Below are 21,631 nucleotides of genomic sequence, written 5' to 3' on the forward strand. Positions count from 1 at the left end.
ATGAGAGGGTAAAAAGTAAAAAAATAAAAATAAAATCCTCCCGCCCTCCCCGATTTTTCCAAAAAAAAGGACGATCATCTAGTAATTTTTTTTACTCGGCCTTATCGAACTTTTTTTCACAAAACGAAATAATTTCGTTATGGGGTACCGGCCGGGTACTAGGGAGGGGTTGGGTCTAAACTAAAATAATTCGTTTGGTGAAAAACGTTCGATAATTACGGACGGCCCCATATGGTTATGTAATAAAGTCACGTTGAAGTAAAGTTTGCACGTCCGCGTTACCACCGGCTATACAATTGCGTTGAGAAACACAACCAGCTTACTAGGAAGTTTCGCATGTGCCAGGCCACCACCATGCCTGTGCTACCAGGGTGGCAGATGCAGCGCCTAACGGCGAGGGTGAGGTGGTAAGTCTCACAACCAATGGCAATGCCCGACAAGGGGGCTAACCTCGTTAGCTGCATCCATGTTACCCTCACTCCGAGTAGTGAGTACCCAGTTGACCATGGTTGACCGTGGGTGTCGGCGCAGTTCACTGCATGTAAAGTGGTTCACGCATGCATCACCGCATTTGCTAGCACAGTACTACAGTAGTCAGTACACCTGGTAGATCTACACGCTCCCTGCTCCCAGCGCGGGTCTCGAACTCGGGACCTTGTGATTCGCAGGCAAGCCTACAAGTACAACCACTCGGCCAAACCGCTGGTATATGTGCGCGTGGGACCAAGCGAACACTGCGGAAGAGTGTGTTATAGCGAAAATTACGCTATAGCGGATAATAATTATGACTGTTTATAGTGAGGAAATTTTGTACAGAACTGATGCTGTTTCGGCAGGGACATAATTGCATACGTTATAGTGAGGTTTATGTTATAGCGAGAGTCGTTATAGCGAGGTCTGACCAGTACCATGACAACATCAGACTTAGAGGCGGACTTAGACTAGAGGTGGTCATGACCAGATGACTGGATGGAGTGGAGCTGGTCCACTGCCGGCACTGGCACTGCACGGACGTCGGAAGGTGGGAAAAGGAAAGAATGTGGAGAGTGAAGACTGAAGTCATGGAACTGTCTTTGGAAGTGCTGCAAGCTAACACATTTGACAATTTGTCCAGGTACTCACCTGTGTCGTTGCTGAAGACTTGGGTTACAGTGAAGCACTTCGCTCGGCGTGCTGCTGGACAAGGCGTCACCGGGGTTGTGTTTTGTCTTTGCGCTTGTTATTCCCTTGCCGAATTGCCTCGCTTTGCTTGGCAACCGAAGGCCAGATAAGCTCCAACACGACTACGTGTTTTTCGGATTGAAATGCTATGCTGTAGAGTGTAGGTATTACAACCAGGTGGTCAAGGATGACCGTATTGTTTCGTGGAACACAGGTGAAAGCTTCTACCTTTGTCCTAAGTCCTTGACCGTCCGTACCGGGCGCTTATTCACGCTAGTGATTCCCGCTAGTGTAGTGCGCAGCTAGTGGTGGATTCCAGTCCGGTGAATAAGTGTGTGTGCGTGGTTTCAGGGCACTCGGCGAAGCTACAACTATTAGTTCAACCAGTCCCTAGTTACCAGTCGGTGGCTGGCTCGTGCGCCATGGCCGCTTCCTCCGCATCCAGACAGGGCAGTGCGTGTTGGTCTTTGCAGGATTTCCCTGCAGGGGCTAGCTGGCCAGTACAGAAAGAACTGACCAATCTGGATGGTGTTGGCAGTGTGTCGGTGGCCGATAGTTACGGATTTATTACCGTGCTATATCGGTACGAACATCCGGAACGTCCGCGCTACAACGACGACCGCGACGGTCTTCCGGTCCTGGAGGAATGCATGAGACGACTAAAGAAATACCGTCCGTCGCTTGATGTGCTGGCGGAAGCTCCGTCGCCGGAGTATGATGACAGTGCGTCGCTGAGCGAGCTAATCCTGGTTGTGCGGGATGTGCGCGACCACGGTGCAGCGCATAGAATTTGCTCGACTTTGCTGGACCTGAATGGTGTGAAAAAGGTGGACATCAGGTTGCGCAGTGATCGCATTAGCGTGGAGTATGACCATAGAAGTGTTCGTACTGATGAAATCCAGTCGTGCCTTGTGAATCTAGGGTATATTGTGTATGAGCCAAACATAATATTATCTTCTTCATCGGAACAGAAGGGTAGCATGGATAGAGTGACATTGCCAGTGGTGGGAATGACATGTTCTTCCTGTACATCAGCTGTGGAAAGCGTCTTGACTAGCACCGTTGGCGTTGTGGATGTTGTCATCCAGTTAGACCCTGGCCAAGCGGCTATTCGCTACAAGCCGGACAATGTGCAAGTGCCCCAGTTGATAGCAGCCATTGAAGGCTGCGGCTTTGATGTGCTGACATGGCCGTCGAATGCCGCGAAGACGGAGAGCACCGTTATCGCAATAGAAGGCATGACATGTTCATCGTGTACATCATCTGTCACCGAGGCTCTTACCAGCCTTGCCGGAGTTGAACGTGTCCATGTAGAATTGACACCAGGACAAGCCACAGTAGAATACTCGCCAGGTGAACTCAGTGTTGATCAGCTCTGCGAGGCCATCGAAAATCGAGGATTCGAGGCCACCTCTTCACAAGGTAAGCCAGCACTGTTTGACTACACCTGCTCGTGACAAGATAGGAAACATATCATGGCTATCTTAACTTTCCACGCAGCAGTGCAATCATGTATACAGGCACGTAGCAAAATATGTACCAGTTCGTGGTACAAACAGTCCCGAACGGGAAGTGAAGCCAAGACGACACACGACCAAATACAACGGGGACAAGACAGAAAAGTGCGTATACAGGGGGGGGGGGGGGGGCAGAAGACGGTGCAGCAGCATGTACAAAGGAGTAAAAGACGACGCAGCCGCATGTACCATAGAGTGACACAAACGCAGCAGCATGTACGACAAGGAGACACAAACGCAGCAGCATGTACGACAAAGAGACACAAACGCAGCAGCATGTACGACAAGGAGACACAAACGCAGCAGCATGTACAACAAAGAGACACAAACGCAGGAGCATGTACGACAAGGAGACACAAACACAGCCGCAAATACAACATATAGCCTACCTGGGCCCAATTTTCCAAAATTTTCTTGTGGGGGATGCCCACAGAACTCCCCCCCCCCCCCCCCCCCCCCCACACACACACCTCTTCATAACCGCACTAATGCCGAATACCTTTCAACGCAGGTGCTTATGTACTCATGCTTGCCCTGGGGATATGCTTGATTCAGGAATCATCACCTCAAGGTGTCTTTGAAGTTCTGCTTTTCACAAGTACTTCTGACACATTTGCGCTGTTGGGGGAGGGCACATGTGTAAGTCAATATGAATACAAACGCCAGTCTAACATGTACACACACATTTACAATGTAAATGTGTGTCTTGTCATGATGACTTCCTACTGGTTGTTGATTAGGCCGGTTAGTTTGTGGTCCTGGATGCATCACAGTGGCTAATGTCAATGCAAAGTCACATGGTGCTCTGGCCACGTGCACATGTATGTGTGCGGGGCCGGTTCTTTGGTACGTCTGGCACAGCAATGGCCCCACCAGATTTTACCAATTCCAACTTTCCTACAATGTCCAGCGTATCTTTAATTATGTGGGAGCACTATCTAGCTATCCCCGCTGGAGTTGCTATCCTCCTAAACTGCTCTTCTTGTATAGTGAGGACTTTCATACTACTTCAGTAGCTGTGTATCTGTTGCAAGAGGAATATGTCGCTGAAACAAACAGATGTGATGCTGCATATAGCTAGAAATGCATCATCCGTGACACTAAAATTAGACATGGGGGGGGGGGGGGGGGGTAGTGTCGGCCCTGTAGCCGACCTAGGGTCGTACCACCTCTCATGAGCTGGCTCGGGCCTGGCGTGTGTGTGTGCGCGCGCGTGCGTGCGTGCGTGTGTGTGTGTGTGACGGTGTGTGTGACGGTGTGTGTGTGTGTGTGTGTGTGTGTGTGTGTGTGTGTGTGTGTGTGTGTGTGTGTGTGTATCAGTGTGTGTGTGTGTGTGTGTGTGTGTGTGTGTGTGTGTCCCATATGGTGCAGTGGTATGTGCAGCGATTTCCAATCGATAGGTTGCGGGTTCGATTCCCGACGATTATGGTCACACACGTCTTTCTTCTCTTTCTCAGACTCTTCCTGACTTTTCTTTCATTCTCCTGGGTGGTTACCAACAGCCAGTGTATGCCGGAGTATGTGGTGTGGTGTGTGTGTAGAAAAAGAAAAAAAAAAAAAAAAAAAATGAAAAAATGAAAAATAGGGATTCGCTGGCCAGAAAAAGTCACTTCAAACAGCTGTGTGGTGGATACCAGGCTAAAAATAGTGGCGGTCAATTCATCAGCCTTGCAAGCTGTTGAATGGTGTAATCCCAGCACAAGTTGCTATGTCTAAAAAAAACATAGCTGTTCGCTATCATCGCTCCCGCGATGGGCATGTCTGAGGTCTGAGGTGTGTGTGTGTGTGTGTGTGTGTATCAGTGTGTGTGTGTACTGATTACCCCAGTAAGTGTAGGGTGCACTGTGCATAGATATCTGTCTTGGCCATCCTATTCCGATGTACTCTGTGTGGTGTAGACCAGGTGTGCAGGGGGGGGGGGGGGTCCATTCACATATCTTCGCCAATTGTGTGGATTAGACTGTTATCTGGCACTTGTCTTGATCCGTTCATTCAGAATCAGATCCGCTATCATTGTTATAAAGAGAAAATCTGTGGGTGCACATCCAGTGCATTTAGTAAATGTGCGCGCTTCTCTTGCAACGGGTGCATACATGGTACATCAGTGGTACATGGTACATGTGTGTGTGTGTGTGTGTGTGTGTGTGTGTGTGTGTGTGTGTGTGTGTGTGTGTATGTGTGTTTGTGTGCGTGTATCTTGGACTCTTTGCATGTGGATGTGTGTGCTGCATGTCACAGTGGCAGTTCATGTGACATGTGCTTGAACTTTATTGGAAGATACATGTAGAACCACTCACTCATGTAGAATTCATTGAAACTGAGGATGCCTGATCCACAGGATGAGTCATTGCCATACTGCACTCACAGTTGGTCAACTGCATTCACATTGCAAGATAAACTTTTCACCTGCACCAGACAGCAAGTTTTTAATAGGAAATGTTTGTTTCATCTTTGGGCTCCTGCAAATGCAATATTTTGCGGCGTTGTCCAAGTTTTGTGATCCTGACCAAAACTAGGTGCTCTCTGTCCATGTGCCAGTGAAGCTGATTATCTATCTGTTTGGCTTGGCGTTTGTTTTGATTGCAGAAATCACAAAAGTGTCTTGCAATGTTTCTCTCTTCCAGCTCTAAAAAAAAGGAGAGCATATACTCGTATCTCTCTTCTCTAAATACAGTAGACTGAATTCATGAAGGAACCTTTTGCTGTTGTGGGCAGTGTGTATGGTCGGCCACAGAGCGCAATGGTGGTGGCTGTTGTATTATGATGTAATGCATTACGTAGCCATGCAAGAGCATGCGCGAGATACGCATCTCGCAGCTGCCTACTTTCATGCAGCATCCTTTAGATGTCGTGGTTCTTATGATTTGCCTAGGCTACAATGGCCAAGTGAGAAGATAATCCTATCGTAAACAACTAACTTGTTTACCCCGAAACATGGTGTCAGAAGTGGGATTCGAACCCACGCCCACATACACCAACAGACCGGCCACCTTGAGAGCCAAGGTGGATACGGGCGCCCAGGGCAATATATTGCCGCTGAGAGTGTTCTGCCAAATGTTCCCCCAGCACGTCGGACCAAACGGATACCCAAAGCCGAAGTCCGTGAAGCCGTCAAGTACCACCCTCACAGCGTACGGCGGATCCAAGATAAAGCAATGCGGAACCCGTCCTATTCCGTGCTCTTACGATGGCAAGAGTCAACTCGCTGACTTCTACATCACGGACTGCCCTGGTACTGCTATCATCGGCCTCCCGACAGCGACAGCCCTGCAGTTAGTCACGCTGAACTGCGCTGTCCAGGAGAAGCCAGCGAGCATCCGAGACAAGGACGACCTGATGAAGCAATACCCGAAGTGCTTCGATGGCATTGGGAAATTCCCAGGCAAGTACCACATCACGGTGGACCCCAACGTCGTCCCGGTTGTACACCCTCCACGCCACCTCCACGCCATCGCACTGAGAGACGAGATCAAGACGGAGCTGGAGGACATGATCCAGAACGGCATCATCACCAAGATCCAGGAAGGCGAACCAACAGCGTGGGTGAACAGCCTCGTGTTCCGCCTCAAAGACAATGGCAAGCTACGCCTGTGCCTAGACCCCAAGGACCTCAATCACGCCATCCTGCGAGAGCACCACGTGGTCTCCACCATTGAGGAGATCACCCCGAAGTTGAGAGGTGCCAAAGTGTTCTCGATCGTCGACGTCAAATGTGGGTACTGGAATGTGGAGCTCGACGACGAATCCAGTTACCTCACCACCTTCAACACACCATTCGGGCGCTACAGATTCCTTCGCATGCCATTAGGCCTCAAGATGTCGCAAGATGTCTTCCAAGCAAGGATCGACCAGACGTTCGAAGGGTGCTCAGGCATCACCGGAATCGCAGACGACATCGTCACATACGGGACGTCAGACGAGGACCATGATCTCAACATGCACCAGATGATGGTTCGCTGCGAACAATCTGGTCTCAAGTTGAACCCAGACAAATGCCGCATCAAAGAGGACAAGATCAAGTTCTTCGGCATCATCTGCAGCGCTGACGGAATACAGCCCGACCCGAAGAAGGTCTCAGCGCTGAAGCAGATGGAGCACCCCGAGAACGAGGACGAGCTCCAGACGTTCCTCGGGCTAGTCACGTACATGAGCCCGTTCATACCGAATGCCAGTACACTGACCGCGCACCTGCGTGAGCTGACCAAGCCAGATACACCGTTCGCCTGGACAGACAGCCACCAGCGCACCTTCGACAAGGTCAAGGCCGCCATTTCGACAGAAGTAACGCTCAGTTACTTTGACCCAGGCAAGGCAACGACACTACAAGTCGACGCTTCCATGAAAGGTCTCGGCGCCACTCTGCTGCAGGACGACAAGCCTGTTGCATTCGCCAGCAAGAAGCTTACCGAGACGGAGTCTCGCTACGCCAATATTGAGCGTGAGCTCTTAGCCGTCGTATACGGATGTGAAAGATTCCACACCTACCTATTCGGTCAGTCATTCACAGTAGAATCCGACCACAAGCCGCTGGAGTCAATCAAGCTCAAGCACCTCCGCGCAGCCCCGCCGCGTCTACAGCGCATGCTGCTGAAGCTGCAGCCGTACGACATGACCATCAAGTACTGCCCCGGAAAGGACATTCCGATCGCAGACGCGCTATCCCGACTGTCGCCAGAGGAAACAGCCAATTGAGGACCTCGACGTCAGTGTACACGCCGTGTTCCCGCAATTCAGCGATGCAGCGATGACGAGGATCCGCGAGGAGTCGGCTAAAGACGCCGAGATGTCAGCACTGAAGGAGATGATCTTCAGTGGCTGGCCATCAGAGAGGAGCGCGGTGCCGGCAATTCTGCTCCCGTACTGGAATTTCCGCGACGAGATGAGCACCGAGGACGGTCTCATCCTGAAGAGCAGTCGCGTCCTGATTCCCCCGCCAATGAGGGGGGAAATCCTCAGCAAGCTGCACGCCAGCCACCAAGGCATAGAGAAGACCAAGCTGCGAGCCAGAACGTCCGTCTTCTGGAAGGACATCAACAAGGATATCGAAGCAACTGTCTCATCTTGCACGACGTGCCAGCGCCACCAGAGCAGTCAAGCCAAGGAACCACTGGTGCAGCCCGATATTCCGCCAAGGGCATGGCACACCTTAGGCACGGACCTGTTCTACCTCGGCGGGTCAGAATACCTCATTGCCGCCGACTACTACTCCAAGTACTTCATCACCCGGAAGCTGCCTGCCGGACAAGCAACCAGCAGGGCCATCATCCAGCACCTCAAGGAGATCTTCGGTGAGCACGGCATCCCAGCCGTGCTGAAGTCGGACAATGGGCCGCAATACAGCAGCCATCTGTTCGCGGAGTTTGCTGCCGAATATGGATTCCGCCACAGTACGTCGTCGCCACATCACCCGCAGAGTAACGGGTTTATCGAATCGCAAGTCAAGATCGCTAAGAGAGCTCTCGAGAAGGCAAGGGAGAGCGGGACCGACCCGCACTTAGCACTGCTGTGCATTCGCGCCACCCCAGTGTGCCAGGGCTTACCGTCGCCGGCCGAGATGCTGTTCGGTCGTCAGGTACAGGACAACCTGCCTCGCAAACACCAGCGCGACACTCGGGACGAGGCCATCCGACAGAAGCTCGAGGAACGGCAGGACCAGCAGAAAGTACACCATGACCAGCGAGCGCAGTCTCTCCGCCCCCTAGTTCCTGGTCAGCACGTCGGCATCCGCAGCCCGACCACGCACCTGTGGGAACCTGGTATCGTAACCCAGTCTGTCAACGGGCCACGGTCATACATGGTGCAGCCTGACCATGGGACAGAAGTGCGACGCAACCGTACCCACCTCAGAGAGAGGCGGGTCCACTTCCCGCCGGATGCCAGTCTCGCAGGCCCTCAGCCGTCGACGCGCAGCGACATTGGCGAGCCTCAGCCGCCGAGTGACGTGCCGTCGCCGTGGAGCGACGTTAGCCAGTCTCAGCCGCCGTCACCGTGTGACGTCAGCCAGCCTGCTGAACCTGCCACCCAGCTGTATCGAACACGGTCTGGCCGCGCAGTCGCACCCAGGTCAATCCTGGATGTGTAGGGCCAGAGAGGCCTCATGGACCTGTTCGCTTATGTCACAGTAGCTGAGGTGCCATTGTTATATTGTACATAGAGCTATTGTTGGATACTATGTCTCTGTATTGTTAGCACGCCGTCGTGTGCCATTCATGATTGTTATCTTGTACATAGAGCTATTGTTGGATGTTATGTTCTATATTGTGAACACGCCGTCATATACGTACGGTATGTTATGTAGGTTGTCAAACTCCTTTATGACGAAGGGGATGTTGTATTATGATGTAATGCATTACGTAGCCATGCAAGAGCATGCGCGAGATACGCATCTCGCAGCTGCCTACTTTCATGCAGCATCCTTTAGATGTCGTGGTTCTTATGATTTGCCTAGGCTACAATGGCCAAGTGAGAAGATAATCCTATCGTAAACAACTAACTTGTTTACCCCGAAACAGTGGCGGTGTAGCAATTTATCCAGAATTTTCAACTGTCGAATGTTGCTGCATACTGTATTTTCTGGGGTATAAGCCACACTGGAGTATAGGATGCACCCAGATGTTTTTGTCACGAAATTCAGACACGTACCCTGTATTTCACGGTTCATTTCAAAATACAGTACCTTCCTCTATAGTAGACAGAAGTGTGTTTAAAATCATGCACCCACTGTCTGTCTGTCTGTCTCTCTCTCTCTGTCTGGCTCTCTCTGTCTGTCTCTCTCTTCTCTCTCTCTCTCTCTCTCTCTCTCTCTCTCTCTCTCTCTCTCTCTCTCTCTCTCTCTCTCTCTCTCTCTCTCTCTCTCTCTCTCTCTCCATATCTCTTTCTGTCTCTCTGTTTGTCTCCCTGAAGGAGAAAAACCGAAGCAGCTGAAACAGAGGCACTCGGCCGATGTAGAGAAATCAGCGGGTCTGGATGAGCAGGACGGTGTGGTGGTACCAGCAGACAATGAAGCCTCACTAGTTCTTCATGTTGATAACATGACGTGTGCGTCCTGTGTTGGCAAAGTTGAACGGGTTCTCACAAAGCAAACAGGTTAGTTCTTGGAGACATACTTGAGTCAAGACCGTGTCTTTCAACTCTTGAATGAATGTGTTGTGTGTGTGACTGTCCTAGCGGCTTTGAAGTCCCGCCTTCTATGGATGTCTGTACATTGTGTGATTGTTCTTTGGGCGGCATGTGGGTTGTACTGATGTGGTGCAGGCACCCTATGCTTGTGCACATTGTGTGTAATAGTTATTTGGGTGTGTGTGTGTGGGGGGGGGCATGTTTGTCTGCTTGTCTGTGTGTTGTGTGGGGCCCGGTGTGGTGTGGGTGCATGTGTGTCTGTGTGTTGGGGGGGGGGGGGGGGGGGGGGGGGGGGGGGGGGGGGGGGCGGGGCGGTGGCTGAGTTGGTCTGTCATGCAGACAAGACACATGCCAATTATAGTAAAAAAAAATTCACGGTTCGCGTGAGACTCGGCTGGAAGCCGGGTTTTCCGCATCCGTAGGAACGCCACCACCCTTCAAGGATCAAGGCGCAGATGCAGCTCCTAAAGCGGTGGGAGGTGAGTAGATCAGCTCACCAGCAAGTGGTCAAAGACCAAAAATCCCATTCACTGCATCCATGTTTTCCTCGTGCCAGGCCACGAGTTCCCAATTAACTGTGGGTCGCAGCACGGCTAGAAAAAATCCTTCCGCTTCCAAGCAGGACTTGAACCTGGCACCCTCTGTTTCTCAATCATGGTCTTAGACCATCCCACTATGCCTGCCTGCATAGTAGTACTACTGTAATAGCACATGCAACATCTGTTGTGTTTGTCCCAGGTGTGGCATCTGCTCAGGTGGCTCTTCTGACAAAGAAAGCTGAGGTTGTCATTGACAAGACGCTAGTCAGCAGTGCACATCTGGAAAGTGTTGTCACTAAAGCTGGTTTTCCAGCGCATGTAATTGAACAACGGACAGGGAGATCAAAGACTCTGCTCATGACGGTAGGTTGGATGGTCCGGATATTTTAGTGATGCTGCAAGGATTCCGAGACCTTTCTGAACCGCAGATCTTACGTTGACCATTGGAATCATTTCATTCTTGAAGGTCTTGAGCTCCTCCAGCAGTGGGAAGGATGCTCTGCTCATGAGTTGAAAGTTGTTTGTCGGCTTAGCATCGGTGTGTCATTCGATGTTGAATTTGGCCTTCCTGCACATTCTTTTACTGCCCTCCCATGCAGAGGGCACCTTCCAGAACATCCTTTGGTGTGTCTTTTCATGTTTCATGAATACGGATGCCTTCAAGCATGTTTATTTTTTACTGTATCCTCTGTACCCATGTAACCTTCTTCTTGTTCTTTTCTGGGCAGGTGAAAGGCATGACGTGTGCAGCATGTGTCGCTCAAGTGGAGAATCAGTTGGCGTGTGTTCCCGGCGTCTTCACTGCCTCTGTAGCACTAGCAACTGAACAGGCATCGGTGGAGTATGATCCATCTCGCACTGGGCCAAGGGCGTTATTCAAAGCAGTGGAGGTACGAGGTGGAAGGGGAAGTTTACCCTGAAACTTGATGAAAGCTTCACAGGCTTTAACGAAAAATGCACAGGTCCCGATGGTGAAAGTCCCAGGTTGATCAGAGCAGCCGTTCTGGAGTTGCAGCAGCTTGACATTTTCATTTTTCACTAAATTTGGTGGCATCATGAGACGTCATGAACTCGGCGAGAATGGGCCAGATCTGTGACATCACAGAGAGAAACTTTGTAGGGGAATAGATGTGGAGTAATCATGATTTCTTTCTTGTTTGTCCACAACAACGAACTTCTTGCCCGACGTTTTTTTGAGCCGGGTTACCGGAAAGGTGTCACATGTCCCATACCTAAGTTTGAAAAACATCCGACTTCTTTGGGACAGTGGAGAACCAAAATACTGCAATTTCCCCGTCTACTCCCCTGCAGAGTCTACATCTATGACATCACAGATCTGGCCTCTTCTCTTCTGGGCTAGTTCATGATGTCATAGTGAAAACGTCAAGCTGCCGTTACGTTGGATTCGGAATGGCTGCTCTGATCAATGTAGGATCTTTACAATTGGAATCAGAGCATTTTTCGCTCCAAAATGTTGACGGGAAACTTAGGCCAGGCTGCAAAGCCGGAAGTGAGCGTCTAAAAGGCGGTTGCACCGTGCTTGTGTATTTTTTACCAGGGAGTCGTAAAATTTCCAAAATAACAGGGATTTTACGACTCGCTGGTTTGACTCCTGTAGAGTAGAGACTGTAGGTGCCAGTGCAGGAAGAAAGTGACTGACTTCGATTGTAGCCGCCGGGCTTGGGACACGTGTCTTTCCTGGATGCATGATGTGTTACATGATGTAGCGCTGCGCACATGGGACAAAACGAAACTTACTTGCCATCTGCAAGCGCTTCTTTTGCACCATTGTACGACAATGTTTTCAGGAATCGGACTGTAACTTGTTGACTCGAAGACTTTTTTTCTGTGTCTTGGCGACATCCAAGGATGCCATGCTCAGGCCAGCATAGTTTGGATGGATTTTGCAAAGCATGGTTGAGGCTGTCTAACTACTGTTCCACCAGGAAACTGTGTGGGTGATTCTGAACAAGTTTTTGCAAGTCCAGCTTCGGAGCGGACTGATACTCAGCCAGACGCAGAAGCAGATGTTGTCAGCAAGCATAAAAGGACATCCAAGACAAGGGTGTCAGAACCGCACCGGCCGGGGCGGCCATGGCCGCCCCACTTTTTCGGCGTTTTTTTTTTCTAGCACACTGCAACAAAGCGCGATGATCTCAGCGCAAACGTGGCAAATCCTTGTCCCCGATCGTGGTTTGTTGCAGAATCAAAAGTCCATGTACACTGAAATGGCACCAAATTCCTGGGAATGCTTGCAATTGGCTTCAATTTTTGAATTTTTTCCCGGGGGAGGGTAATGTTTGTCCCCGATCGTAGCATCTTCTTGTTTTTTTGCAGAATCAAAATGTCTTTCATTGTAGTTACCGTACACTGAAATGGCACCAAATGCCCGGAAATGCTTGAAATTGGCTTCAAACTAAGAATTTTTTTCCCGGGGGAGGACCCCGCACCCCCCCCCCTTCCATGGCCGTCCCACCTCCAAAGTCGGTGCGACGCGTCTGCAAGACAGATCACTAGCAGTCGTAGTGGCACTTGTGCAGCAGTCTATGTGAGTGAAGAACTAAACAGTCATGTACGTGTACTGATGTACAGTCCATTCAACAAACCTGGGCCCATAGGGTTTTCACTGCCTCACTTCATTCTTATTCAAGATCGCGAAGACGATGACTTACATTGGTCAGAAATATGAAAACCGTTGTTTTAAGCCTATTTTAAGATAAAGTGAATGCCGCCCAGTGAATATTGATGAAGATATATAATGTGCAAAATGTACTTTTCGGACACATGGTTTTAGTGTATCAGGGGTCCCGATTTGGCGAATGAGCTGTAGTTACTGTCACCAGTCTGGAAGAAACCATGTGCATGATGTGGCACACGTATGAATGTGTGAACCTGTGGGGTGGCTGTGTCGTGTGCGTGATCGTAACAGGATGTCATCTGAACCCAACTCCCCCCCCCCCCCCCCCCCTCCCGCTCAGCCATCCTAGACATGCCACTGGCTGCAGCGTGACACATTGTGTTGTGTCCAGTTGAAATCCGCTGACCCAGCTCAACCGGGGCCCTTCATTAGTTTCTATGCACGCGTGTTCACTGGCTGTGTTATCCTCTTCCAGGATACTGGCTTTGTTCCAGCACTGTCAACAAGAGAAGAGAAGCTGAAAGCATTGTCTCGTACCTCGGAAATTCGAAAGTAGGTGGCATAGCTAGGTACATGTATGTGCTGCTGCTGGAGCCCGTGCAGCTATCCAGCTTCACATCACATAGTTTTGAACAATGTCTCCTCAGCACCCCTTGAGCATAACTGGAAGTCTGTGTAATACGTTCCGTTTTGGGGTAGCAGTAGTGGATGTGACATGCCTAATTATGACAGGATTCTCAAGGCATGTAGACAGCTCGAAAAGAGTATCACTTCACTGGCTTTCAGAGATGCATCCGTCTAGAAACCTGGCTTATTGTGTACAAGTCAGTGTGAGGGTAAAGCTAGTAATTAATGATAGCTTGCATAGACCTCGGTCCTACCTGTAGGACCTACCGGTAGGACCATCATACACAGACATGCTGCATGGTCTCTGTTCTAACATTGACCTAAAACTTGACCGTAAACTGTTGCTAAGGGGCTAATGAAGGAGTCCATAAATTTTAGACGTGATCGCACAAGCCATACTACGAAACTCCATGGTAACAACCCATGGTAACCATGGAAACAGAGTATGGTATTATGCATTCCACGGCCTTGGCAAGCTAATAAAAACATTAGGACCTCACCACAATTGATGTGCCATGGTCAAAATTCACTTTGGACAGAGTTGCTAGCGCACCGACAGGATTATGTGCGGCCATTTTGACAATCGATAAAATTGCGCATACGCAATGCACTGGACATAGCCTTGCATTTTGCGCCATTACTTTGCCTGACAAAGACCTCATCTCAACAATTGTTTCAAAAAAATTCTCAACCAAAAGCACTTTTGCAGCTCGATTTCTTGGGTCCTACCGGTAGGACCCGTGGTCCTACCGGTAGGACGGTATGCAAGCTATGATTAAACCCAGGCTTGTATTCAAACCAGATATTGTATCTATGTATGTCAACATACAAGTTGATAAAACCAGGCGTATTTGTCGATTTGTTCGTCATGGATATGATGTTTTGTGTTTGAAACAAACTACTATGTTTTAGGCACCAGTACTGTGTCTGTTTGGGAGATAGCCTTTTCCCAGCGGACAGCGTAGAACTTTTCCTTAGGGTTGCAATTTATGTTTGGACCTTCCCGAACGTGAAACAGTGGCAAACACAGTAGCATGCAGTAGAACTGGAAAAAGACAATCTCTTTCAGAGTGTGTTTAACACTTGGATTCAATAACCCCAGGTGCAAGTACGCACCAGAGCAAGTCTGAACACAGTCATAACTTTTGTAGTGTTTGATCGTCTTTTACAATTTCCTAATATATGTAACAGCATTCCATGTTTTGCGATATGGCTGTCCGCAGCCAACCCTGCACTGATTATTGCGATATGGCTGTCCGCAGCCAACCCTGCACTGATTATTGCGATATGGCTGTCCGCAGCCAACCCCGCACTGATTATGGCTGATGCGAGGTGTGAGAAAGAATCCATGTTCTTTTGTTTAGATGGCGTGCAGCATTCCTCCTGGCCTTGTTGACGGCTCTGCCAACACTATTCATAGTGATTTTCCATTATCGAGGCTGCAAATCTCGACGAGTTGTGATCGGTCTGTCGGTTCATAATCTGCTACTGTGGATACTGAGTACAATTGCCCAGGTAAGTCGCGTGACTTGATCTTCTAGGGATCCGTTCAGATGCACACCATCCACAATGCTTCAATTGCTTCTTTCAAGACTCTCCTGCATACAGGATAAGTAATGTGAACCCACCCCTACCCACCCCTACCCACCCTAACTAACCGGCTTGTTATTATGGCTTGCATAACACGGTTCTAAGAACAGCCTGTGGTAGGTGTGTTTATCATCTTTGTTGGCCCAATGGCGGAAAAAATCTCTTTGTAGATTCAGGGAAGATGCGCAAATAATGTTTGATACTGGACCCTGTTTTTTTTCTTCTGTGCCATGGGCGAGAGCTGGTCATGACATTGGATGAACATAACGTGTACTTGTATTTTAGCTTGCATACTTGTATACTAGGTACTGCATAACATTTTTTAACCCTTTGTGACCCCATCGATCGATATCGATCAATTGGTATACAGTGGCACTACAAATATTATATCTCTGGTGTTCCTTCCCCGATTTTCGTAAACAAACCGTCTACGTCTCGAGAGGAACCTTGGCTATCACGTCGAAGTTATCCGAAGTCTCTACGAGGTACGATGCCGCCGTGGTGAGACTCGAGGTCGGCGGAAAACTGAAAAATTCACTCCGATCAAAAAATTCAAATTTTCACACTGTGCATGGCAGGGGTTTTCCCCGGAGTGCTACGTCATACTCAAGCATGCTGCACGCCAAAATTTTGCGCTTGAAACGAGCTTTCCGCTGTAGTTTATTTGAAGTCGATGTGATGAAGGAGAATGGAATGGCGGCTGTTTAAACTTTGCTGGAGCTGTTCGCGCACGGCTGCTGTTTTGAGCGGCATTCTAGGCCACGCAGAGCAGAGGCCGTGCAGGTAGCTGGCTTGAGTGTGGCATTAGTCGCTTCGTCTTGGAAATACCTTTCCAGCGGTGGCAAGTTTGTAAAAATCGGTGAATGTTTGGCAGAGATACAAGCAAAAGTGCATGTTATTTGGAGGTGAGTAAATTGTCGTACTTTCAGTGGGGTCACAAAGGGTTAACATGTGTTTACCGGCTCCGGCTCTGTGCATACGTCCATGTGTACACGCGTGTGTGTGTGTGCGTGTGTGTGTGGGGGGGAGGGGGGGGGGGGTGCATGTGTGCATTTGTGTGTATGTGTGTATGTGTGTGTGTATGTGTGTCACGGTGTGCGTATGCATGTGTGTGTTTTTTTCTTTTGCCCTCTAGGCTGGTGTTGGACACATCTTCTATAAATCGGCGTATCTTTCTGTTCGGCACCGCGCAATTAACATGGATTTCTTGATTATGCTGGCTACATCCATCTCATATTTCTATTCGGTATGTTACATCCATCTCATATTTCTATTCGGTATGTTACACCCATCTCGTATTGCTGTTCGGTATGTTACACCCATCTCGTATTGCTGTTCGGTATGTTACATCCATCTCGTATTGCTGTTCGGTATGTTACATCCATCTCGTATTGCTGTTCGGTATGTTACATCCATCTCGTATTGCTGTTCGGTATGTTACATCCATCTCGTATTGCTGTTCGGTATGTTACATCCATCTCGTATTGCTGTTCGGTATGTTACACCCATCTCGTATTGCTGTTCGGTATGTTCTCTGAATATGTACATGTACTCAGACAATTTACTTTCCCATTCAGAAACATTTGTGTTTAGTACAGCTGATGGCTAGTGGCTAGTGGTGCTAGTGGTGGTGGCTAGCGGTGGTGGCAAGTGGTGGTGGTGGTGGCTGATGGCTAGTGGTGGTGGCTAGCAGTGGTGGCTGGTGATGGTGGCTAGTGATGGTGGCTAGTGGTAGTGGCTGATGGCTAGTGGCTAGTGGTGGTGGCTAGTGGTGGTGGCTAGCAGTGGTCGTCAGGCGAAATAGCACGTCATAGTACATTTGAGATCAGCGGGAAGAAGATGACGACGTCCACTAATTTAGTATCTGTGCACACGAATCTGCTGTGTGTGTGACTCTGTGTGTCAGCTATGATATCATCTTCTGTGGTTCCATGCCTAGCATGTACGTCTGAACCATCCTGCAAAGTTTGAATGAAGTAGGTTGAGCGATCGCTCCGCGAAACATACTTTTTGAAATTCTCTTCATAGTATATCTTCCACCATTGAAATTTCGAATTTCTTCAAAAAAAGTGCTGAGTGGGGTGGCTTGCAACCTCGATATGGCTTGTTCCAGGCATGCTTTGGAGCCATCTTCTGTTGAAGTAGTGGCGGGGATATGCCCTGCAACTGCTACAACAAAAAATGATTCGATCTGAGGAAGGGTGAGACCGCGAATCTCGGTTGAATATTGAGTATTTCAAGCCTTTTCACGACGAAGATGGAGTTCTTTTTGGAGATGGACGTCGCGGCAAAGGGCATGATGTCCGACTTCTGGTGTCTGGTGAAGCCAGGGATCATTTGTCCAGTCAGGTCGACAGCCTAACCGTCGGTAAGCTTGTGTTTGGATCCCGTTCTGCTCGATGTGGTAGATCACAAACAATTTGATATCGCACAAATTGATCTCAGCATCGTGCGTACGGTATTTTATATTCAGAAAATCCCAAAGTGTCTCTGTGTGGCCGTCCTATGCCACGAGAAACTCCAATCAGGCTCCTATGTCCTCTGCCTTCATGATTGAATGTCCACTTCGTTTGCACAACGAACACAACAATCGAGGACGGCTTTGCAATGAAAAATACAGCTATACTGGAGCTGAAAAAAAGAAGAAAAAAAACTTGCTCAGGATGAGACTCGAGTACACGCATACTCTCCCAGCAGGTGAAACGCAAATTTTTGTGAAAATGCGTGTCGCCGACTGACCAGTAATTTCGCCTGACGGGCTAGTGGTGGTGGCTAGTGGTTGTGGCTAGTGGTGGTGGCTGATGGCTAGTGGTTAGCGTGGTGGCTAGTGGTGGTGGCTAGCGGTGGTGGCTAGTGGTGGTGGCTAGCGGTGGTGGCTAGTGGTGGTGGCTAGCGGTGGTGGCTAGTGGTGGTGGCTAGTGGTGGTGGCTAGTTGTGGTGGCTAGTAGTTGTGGCTAGCGGTGGTGGCTAGTGGTGGTGGCTAGCGGTGATGGCTAGCGGCGGTGGCTAGCGGTGGTGGCTAGTGGTGGGGGCTAGCGGTGGTGGCTAGCGGTGGTGGCTAGTGGTGGTGGCTAGCGGTGGTGGCTAGCGGTGGTGGCTAGCGGTGGTGGCTAGTGGTGGTGGCTAGTGATGGTGGCTAGCGGTGGTGGCTAGCTGGTGGTGGCTAGTGGTAGTGGCTAGCTGGTGGTGGCTAGTGGTAGTGGCTAGTTGTGGTGGCTAGTGGTGGTGGCTAGTGGTGGTGGCTAGTGATGGTGGCTAGTGATGGTGGCTAGGAATGATCTGCTTACAACTACAGCAGGGGCATAGCAGCCGGTTTGCTTTGGTCGGATCACTTTTTTTTAACACAATGCCCAAAGTGCCCAGAATGCAGGATTTTGCACCCTATTTTCTAAATTTTCCCTTGGGACACCCCCGACCCCCTCCAGCCAGCGGATCACCTCCAACGACTGTGCTACGCGCCTGTACAGTACGTTGTTTCTTATGTAACGGACCATTGGAATTTCGGCAAAATTGGAGGTTTCCTTTCCAAATCCAGAGATATCTTTTGGCACAATCGTGTTTGGCTTGAGTTTGGATTTATGACTTGAGGCAACTCCATTCTTTGAAGGAGTATCATAGCATAATTGTAATATGCTAAAACCCACCATCCGGCGGGTTTTGGGCCTGGATACCGGAGTGTGTTACCTTTTTCCTGTTCTGAATCACGTTTACATGCCCTGTACTGCCAGCGGGATCATTTCATTAACTTTTTTTATGAAGCCTGGTGCTGACCAACATGGATCAGTGGTATCATGCCCGCAAGTACTGCCCGTACTAATATAAGTTTTGGTGTTCTTGTTTTTCTTTCTTCCCATTGCCTTGCTGCAGGCCATTGTCCTGATCATATGTATGGCAGCCCACTTCAATAGCACGCCACGCACATTCTTTGAGACCGGCCCATTGCTGCTAGCCTTTGTATCGCTAGGACGATGGTTAGAACATGAGGCAAAGGTATGGTTACCATGGTTACACTGTTCCGAAACTACACTCTGCAGAAGTATGCAGATGTCATTCTCCACACCGGGGGGGGGGGGGGGGGGGGGGGGGGGGTAGTGCTCAACTCTATTGATATACCGACAAACAGGGATGATGCCGAGGTGCCACGGGCTGCATGCTTTGAGTCCAATTTCTTGACCGATCTTGATAGTGAGAGTGATTATTATTTTTTCCGTTTCCTCATCGCTTTCCTTGTGTATTTTCTTATCCACTGCTGATGTCATGTACCTGGTATTACCGGTATCATATTGCGAGTGTTCATATGCGGGTATGTGCGGGTATGTGCATGCTTGGAATGCGAGAGCAATGACTGGTAGATTTTTTTAAATTGTTTTTAGGAAAGTGATGAGTTGTGGTGAAGTCCTTTTCTGATCTTAGTTTAAAATCCTATTAAAATCATTTAACGATATAATCGCACAGGTCACATTGTAGAGTGCAGATCACCTAGTGCTTTCAACAATAATAACGTACTTCCACATTATGGGAATTTGGTATAACCCCGCACCCGTCATTGTTGAATATTCGATAATAACGTGGATTTCCCGAACAATATAATTATTTTCATTTTTGCTATCCTCTCCCACGCCGTTGTACATAAGCGGCGGCTTGCCGTGGCGGACTGTACCAGTCAATACATGTACTATACCACTACTTTAATATCATCCTGTCCAAGTTGTGGAGTTGCGTTCATAAAAGTGTCTCTTGATTTGTTCCTGTAGCGTAAAACATCCAGCGCGTTGGCAAAGTTGTCAACCCTACAACCTGCTGATGGTGTTCTACTACACTATAATGCCGATGGCTCGCTTGAGTAAGTAAATACACTATAATGCCGATGGCTCGCTTGAGTAAGTAAATAACCTGACCGCCGCAGCGCCTCCCAGATTTTAAACCCAGTTTGGCCGTTTTGAATGGGCTTTTGGTCCTGCATGGTCTGTGTTGTGTGATATTCATTGTTCACAGCTTCACAAAATGCTAGTGCGGTGAACAGCACAGCAGTGCATTGACACATATGACATGCTCTGAGGAGAATCCATGCTGATTGTACAATCACCATACCCTAGCTATACGGCACTGACTTGAGCTGAAATGCTCAGAATGATTATTATGTAATACTTCACATTCCAATATGGTTGCACTTGAACACATGAATGCGTCGACACTAACGAACCTGAACGCACGCGTGTGTGTATGTATGTGTGGGTGTGCATGTGTGTTTGCGTGTGTGTGTGTGTGTGTGTCACGGTGTGTGTCACGGTGTGTGTGTGTGTGTGTGTGTGTGTGTGTGTGTTCGTGTGTGTGTGTGTGTGTGTTTGTGTGTGTGTGTGTGTGTGTGTGTGCGTGTGTGTGTGTGCATGGACATGTCTGTGTGCACGATGCGTATGCCATATTTTGACTGTTCAGGAAAGAGGAAATAGTCCGTGTTGAGTTGCTGCAGGAGAGAGATATTCTCAAGGTACTGCAAGACAGAGTGCTGTATTTCGTGTCACATGCTCAGAACTGTTGTCATGGGTGACATAGATTACATGAGATGTAGAACTTCATGACTGTTTCAACTACTAGCTTAGCTATGAAGACGATTGGTGGTGAGAGCCTGCCATCAAACTCGGATAAGGCCAACACATGCAGGATCAGAGAAAATCTTTGTCTCGCCCCGAGGTTTCCCTCGACCCAAATCATGAAAAATCACGTAGCTTGTCGAAATGCGTGTCTACTTACATGTACATGTGCACTCTACATGTGTATGTGTAGCTGCATATGCATGTGAAAGATGTTGGTTGTTCACTTTCCATGCAACACAGGTGATACCTGGCTCAAAGATACCGGTGGATGGCATCGTGATCAACGGGGAGAGTCTTGTTGACGAAAGCATGCTGACGGGTGAGTCCAAGCCCGTTTCAAAGACCATTGACAGCGAGTTGTTTGGCGGGACTGTCAACCAACACGGGCTATTGATTATGCGTGCTAGGCGTGTTGGAGACGACTCAGCCATCGCCCAGATCATCCGCCTTGTTGAACAAGCCCAGACGTCAAAGGTGAGACTTCCAGCAAAGAAAAGGATGCTTATCTGCCCGTCGAGCCGTGCAGCCTCTCCAGCTAACTCTGCATTTTATCGGGCCGTGCTTTACTGTATGCATCGTGAGTGCGTGTTGTGGCTCAGTGGCTGCAATGGTAGGTGTGTGGCTAGGCTATTGTTCACTTCTGTGTAAAAATAGTTATGACGTCACTCTGACTGAAAGTATGACATGCACATCATCTAGACGGCATGAAAACAAGGCACTAGAAGTCCATGTAGTAGTGTGCTTCCCAAGAACAAAGCAGCCACAGTCACCGTTGCACAGTGCTCCGTGTTGAACTGGTTTCATCACCGACATGAAGTCGGTGTCAGAAGGAGAGTACTTACCACA

At 49.1% G+C, this 21,631-nt stretch overlaps 1 protein-coding gene across 2 annotated transcripts in view; it reads left to right on the plus strand.

The window, feature by feature from the left end:
• Positions 1–1,010: 1,010 nt before the first annotated feature.
• LOC135823657 (copper-transporting ATPase 1-like) overlaps positions 1,011–21,631 on the plus strand; it is a 53,525-nt gene continuing 32,904 nt past the window's right edge. For both annotated transcript variants that reach the window (XR_010554727.1, XM_065336506.1), the window contains exons 1-11: positions 1,011–2,583; positions 9,582–9,764; positions 10,536–10,699; positions 11,065–11,226; positions 13,450–13,526; positions 14,966–15,116; positions 16,327–16,437; positions 19,059–19,181; positions 19,946–20,034; positions 20,628–20,679; positions 21,026–21,259. Coding sequence is in view for 1 of the 2 variants with exons in the window: in XM_065336506.1 (XP_065192578.1) it covers positions 1,584–2,583; positions 9,582–9,764; positions 10,536–10,699; positions 11,065–11,226; positions 13,450–13,526; positions 14,966–15,116; positions 16,327–16,437; positions 19,059–19,181; positions 19,946–20,034; positions 20,628–20,679; positions 21,026–21,259 (2,346 nt within the window). In the remaining variant the exon portion in view is untranslated. The remainder of the gene's footprint in view (positions 2,584–9,581; positions 9,765–10,535; positions 10,700–11,064; positions 11,227–13,449; positions 13,527–14,965; positions 15,117–16,326; positions 16,438–19,058; positions 19,182–19,945; positions 20,035–20,627; positions 20,680–21,025; positions 21,260–21,631) is intronic.

Source organism: Sycon ciliatum, chromosome 1 (assembly GCF_964019385.1).
Source record: "Sycon ciliatum chromosome 1, ocSycCili1.1, whole genome shotgun sequence".
NCBI lineage: Eukaryota > Metazoa > Porifera > Calcarea > Leucosolenida > Sycettidae > Sycon > Sycon ciliatum.